Source organism: Schistosoma haematobium, chromosome 4 (assembly GCF_000699445.3).
Source record: "Schistosoma haematobium chromosome 4, whole genome shotgun sequence".
NCBI classification, from domain to species: domain Eukaryota; kingdom Metazoa; phylum Platyhelminthes; class Trematoda; order Strigeidida; family Schistosomatidae; genus Schistosoma; species Schistosoma haematobium.
The window spans coordinates 13,965,011-13,971,224 of NC_067199.1; the positions used below are offsets into that span (position 1 = coordinate 13,965,011).

The window sequence follows — 6,214 nt, forward strand, 5'->3', positions numbered from 1 at the left end:
AAATATATTCTTCCTCTTTAATGTCTCACATTAACTCAACTCCCAAATACTGTGAAACTATTCGATCAACTTTAAACGATAGTTCTTAATTATTATTCTGAAAAAGAAAATACAATTTTTTGTGTTTCATATATTGTATTTAGTCATTTTTAGAAAAAGATGAACAGTAGTATTTATTCTTTAAATCTAAATATAAATAAGTGAAATATTAGCACAAAACTAAAAAAAAAGTGGAGACTATATTTTAAATAAAAGTTTATCATTGTAATAATTTATAAAATTGAACGTTGTACGTTTTGTAATTTTGTTTTTTTGTTTGAATAAATAAAAATATATAAATCGAAAAGATAAAAGTCCTATTGAATAAATAATAACTCTGTACATATACAAAACAAAAAAAAGAAGAACAATGATGAAACCGAATACGTAAAATGTAAATCAATAATTTCTTTTCTTTTCTTTTTTTTTAAAAAAAGGAAGAAAAATTCGAAATATAAATTTCTAAATTATAAATAAAATACTCCACTTCATAATTCATTCAATTTTATCTATCCATAAAACTTAAATATCCACTATCCTTCATTAATGATTGATCATGTTCAGATTCCTAAAATATATAGAAATAGTAGAAGGATAATGGATTAATTATAGTTAACTAGTTAATAATGCATTAATAAATAGAAAAACTTGATACTTTATATTCGAATTTGGTTCATGTAATAGTATAAAGGTGATGATTCTATTATGATTTAAAGAATTTCACAATAGGATGATGAAACATTAATCCAGTATGCATTATTTTTCAAGAATTATCTGATTCTTATAAGTCAATCATGTAAACGGTGTTTAATTTAAACAAATCTTTTGAAGCTACTTAATTAAGATAGTTAAATTTTAGTTTACATCAAGAACTGACGTTAGTTATACAACTGTTGAAAACCAAGAATCACTGAACAGCATTACAATGACTCCATTGAGGATCAAACTCAGGATCTTCAGGTTTTGTGATGAGCGCACAACATATATACCACTTAATGAATATCCAAAGGTTAAAATATTTAGCTTAAATCAACTAATGATATTGCACGACAATCTTCTAATACCACTGATGAGTAACTGTTTCACATCCGAGATGGTTGAGTTCCAACCATCACAATTTATCGCTACGATTTTGAAAATTACATGTCACCAATGAGTACATGATTATTATTGGTATCGAGGATTTGTAGAGATTGTTGAACTTCCTAGTTTACATTACGGAATGATCTTAATTAGACAATCATTCCCTATTACTAACTAATATTCACTAATGAATTACTGCAAAATTAAACAGTATTAAAAATCTTTAATAAATTTTTCGGTACTGTTCTGATATTTATGCGTGGGTGATATCCACAAGTTTAGAAAGAACTGAAAATGTTCTACACTCTGCTTACCTTCAGTCAATTTTACAATTATTGTTCAATATCTTTCTAATATTTATAAGCTTGTTGTAACTAATATAATCAAGAAATGAAGTTTCATTAATTATTAACTCGTAAAAATCCCATGTATACCCTCATTATCAATGACTGCATTTTCAAGAGAACTCGGTCAATTTTAATGTTTTCTACTCATTTAGATATTACAAATATATTATTTTTATTAATATCAATTTACCTAATGCTCAGTTTATTTAAAATTATCAAGTCAGACCTTGGTAATAACAACCATTCAACTTAGTTGGGTTCACAGATGAAGGCATTATCACTGAGCTATCCTGACAATAACTACTTGTAAAGTCTCATTGAGCAGACATTTTATTCATTACATTGATGCAAATGTCATTTTAATTACACAGATTGTGTCATACAATATTTCAGCGTTCTATTAATTATTCCAACACTAATAAATTCATAAACAATATGACCTATTTGAGAAGTTAACTATCAAGATGCTTTCATAGACTGAATGGTCAAATGCGAACAATATTTTTGATTGAGATCATGAGTCGATTGATGTTAGACCAGTGTTGGAAACTTGGAAGCACTGGACGTCCGTTTCATCCCATTGTGGGACTCCTCAGCAGTGCGCATCCATGCATCCACAATATTTTTCAGAAATTAAATTACCAATTCGTGAATAAAGCATATTCAATACAATATTATTCGTACAACAATAATAATACTTACCATTTTTAATGAATTCAAACCAGTATCAAACATATTAGGTGAATTAACTGAATCAGTTTGATGAATTAAATCTATTAATTGACGAATATAAGTTATTGCATAACGTAATGTTCTAATTTTTGTTAATTTTGTATCTTTCGGTATTTCTGGTAAACATGAACGTAAACGACAAAATGCAACATTCAATGTTCTTGTACGATTTTTGTCTTGTTCACGTTGATGTTCTTTACGTATAAAAGATGATAATTTGTTAGAATTACGATGATATTTTGGATTGTTATTATGAGAATTCTATTTTAATAAGATAATAAAATGATAAAAATAAATAAGAATGTCAAGGTTAAATTTTTTCTCAAAAAATGTTTAACTATTATTTCAATTGTCAATTATCTTTAGTAAATATATTAACGTCAATAGTTGAGATCATGAATCAATTGAAGCTAGAGCATCATGGGAAACCTGGAAGCACTGGACGGCCGTTTTGTCCTAGGACAGGACTCCTCAGCAGTGTGCATCCACGATCTCGTCGTCGCGAGACTCAAACCTAGGACCTATCGGTCTCACGTGCGAACGCTTAACCTCTAGACCACTGAGCTGGTATCCAATGGTGTTAATGTCTAACTTCAACTAATCCATGAAATTGAGCGACGCATCCATCATATATAAATGATTAATTTGAATAATAAATTAAAAATTCAATCATCATATTATATTATTAAAGAATTTTAATTAATTAATAACTGACAGTAAATCATAATTGTTTACATGTTTATTGAAGTTAAAAAATTTCATTGATTAAAATTTATTCTTGTTCTATGGTTTCAAGATTCTTCTTTTTCTTTTAAGAAACCACTGGACCATTTATTAAGTTTAATCAATAATTATAAATTATCTTAAATGATCATTTATATGTCAGATAATACTTAATGAATGATCCGTTCAAATGTTTTCTATTTCAATGTTATTTAGTAGGTTATCATTAATTCTATTGTATTGTTCACTTATATGAAGTAGTTCCTTATCAACTGAACTAAATGATTGTCAACTTATCTTACAAAATGACTGAATTCAAAAGTGTAATCCTTCGGATTTTAGTGATCCAAAGATAACCAGTTCAACATAAAAACTTAACGTGCCAGGTTTATAAGGAATTGTAAAAGTGGACCATTGAAGAGTCTTATACTAGAAAGAAACAATTATTCAATACTAGTCACTTTGCAGTCATTTGTCAAGTGAACTCAGTATTTGTTGTAAACCACAACTTATGTTTTTCTTTTAGTCATAAAACTATATTATACCGATTATGAACTTACATTTTGAAGAATAGGTGAATTCTCAAAAATGTTATGCGTTAAATCAATTCCTGTATTGATTTGTTGAGATGAATTTGTACTAGATGACTTGATTAATTTACTAGTTAAATATGTTGAATGTACATAGTCAATATGATTTTCAGCAGTTGTTCTGGTCGTTGAACATGGCACCATCAAAGATGATGATAACGATGATGATGATGGTGATGTTCCAGTGCAAAAAGAGGAATTATCAACAATATAGTCACCATTTCTGCCATGCCATGCAGATTCATGAATAAAACGTGGAGTGCTTGTACTTGCATGATAATTTTGATGATTATGATCATGACAAATACTAATATTAGTAGTAGTAATGATCGGAGCAGAAGTTGGACTATCATTATACGCATCGTTTCCATTTGAATGACAATACATAGAATGATTTACTTCATTCATAAAACTGTAACTATTCAGTTGAATCGGTGATTCCAAGTTTGAGTAACCCTTTTGTATAAAAGGTACACACTGTTGTTGTATTATTGAACAATGATCACGATCTATATTTGATAATGATAATGGTAGCATATTAGTATTAATGTCATCCTCTTCGCCAGTATCATTAATTTTATTATTATGATTTGTAGTAAAGAAATGATTCTCTATGATCGATTCTAAATAAGTTTGTTGACTCAATGTTAATTTTTGTTGATACCGAATATGGTCAATTTCTTCCATTCTTCTACAATTCAATAACTGATATTCTCTTGTTCAAAAATATAAATTTTTAAAATAATGAATTATATGTAAGAAACAAAGTATTTAAATAAGTAATATTTATAGTAGAGTTTAGCTGGAATTCCCCCCTCTCTCTTTTCTGTTATTGTTTGTTTACCATTCGTCAAATATGGAAAGGAATTTCATTTTCTGAAAATTTCTGCTTTTCTTTTATTAAACGTTGGAGAAAGAGAGGTGTACTAAAATCAGCATCATTATCGCATTTTAAAATGATTGGTTCACTCGTGTTTTTTTTGAATTTTTGCTTTTTAAATGAACAAATGAATTTCAAGCAATTTTTCTTGCCCAACCCCACCTCCGTATTTTAACCACAGTCTACTACATAGATAATAAGACTAGTTAAGTGCGTCGATTATTTACGAACCTCGGTTACATTGTAGCTGTTACTTCCACTATCACTGTGTTGCATTCTGTAATAATAATAATAATAATAATAATAATAATAATAATAATAATAATAATAAATTTTGATGAAGACGATTAATACACATTTATCGAATAATTATGGTTACATAATTTTAACCATGAAATAAAAATAAGAATTGAATCCATCATTATATTCATTTTCTTTTCAGATGGCTGTCACAGGGAGGGGAGAGAGTGAAGTGGAATAAGGATAAAAGAATTCTCACCTTAATTATATATATCATAGTCCATTGTTATTATTGTGATGACACATGCTGTTGTGATCGAAATTGGGAATGAAAGTGAGTATTGAAAAATCTATCAATCAATTGTATGAAAAATTGTGATGACAGCATATCAGCTGATAAACAAAATACAACGAAAACTGTGAATATTCTGATGTCTATTCATTCAATTAAGGTTTTACACCTAGTAACTGAAAAATGTATTGTTTGTGTATGTATGTGTGTACATTGGTTGACTGACCTTAATTTATATTTCTTCTATATATGGAGAGAGAAAGAAACACTTAACATTTCTATCAAACATGTGAAGTTCGCAATAAAAATGCTTACTTTAACTGTTTTCTCAACACTGTTACGCTCAAATTTGACATTATTCAGTGTTTAATATCAAAATTCTTTATTATATGAAGTTTATAGGGAAACATTGTTGTCATATAATTTGTATGAAATATCTCTGATACACGGAGTAAGTGTATTAATTATATTGGCAAATATATTTATATCGTATAAAGTGTGCTTTGAAATCATCTATCCATTGAAATAAGTAACTTTTTATTTATTAATTTCGCTTTGAGCCCTCCCCCTATTGCAATCGTTAATACCAAACTAGGGTTAAGATAAAGAAATTGGATGTACGGTTTGCGACCCAATCTCGTAAAAAAGAGTTGAACTAAAAAATCGCTAACCCGAGAAGTTTACGAACTGGACTTCGATTTACCAGTGTGGTAACCTATTTTATAATCACTACAGAAGTAAGATACTTAGGAGTTATTACGTGTTAGGTGGTTGGAAGTAGTCAAGAGGTAAAACTATCTAAACTAGATTTAGTGCTAGTTGACACTCACCAGCAAGGTATACCTTCTCTCTATGAGATTGAAATTCACATTATTTGGCTTGACGACTTGAGACTTAACAAATTAGTTAATTGGAGGGTATAACCGACTTCGTATAAGATATCTAATATTGATGTACAAATGACTGATCACTGATTATTAACAGAACCAGTGTTTTCCTGGTCCCTTAATAATGCTAAATTTAGATACGCCATGATAATTAGTTTTGAATAACACAAAACAAAGACTAGAAATTTCTTGTCGACTATCCAACTATCTGACATCTCAGCATAGTGTATGTGTGCCAAGTCACTTGAACTACTGGCCATATTGCAGTTTGATAGGTAGGGCTTGATCAACTCTAAAGAACTAAACAAACATGACTATGAATTCTACTCAGTGACCAGTCAATTGTATTTATGCTGAGATATTTACACACATGTCTTTTTAAAAATGTGACTTTACTCGAT

The 6,214-nt window shown here is 28.8% G+C and overlaps 1 protein-coding gene across 1 annotated transcript; it reads right to left on the reverse strand.

Moving 5' to 3' along the window:
• Positions 1-544: 544 nt before the first annotated feature.
• On the reverse strand, positions 545-4,201 carry HAND1 (Heart and neural crest derivatives expressed; the record flags this gene model as incomplete). The annotated part of the gene is made up of 3 exons (XM_012938882.2): positions 545-607; positions 2,172-2,462; positions 3,485-4,201. 3 exons carry the CDS (start codon positions 4,199-4,201, stop codon positions 545-547), a joined length of 1,071 nt encoding a protein of 356 aa, XP_012794336.2.
• Positions 4,202-6,214: the final 2,013 nt, after the last annotated feature.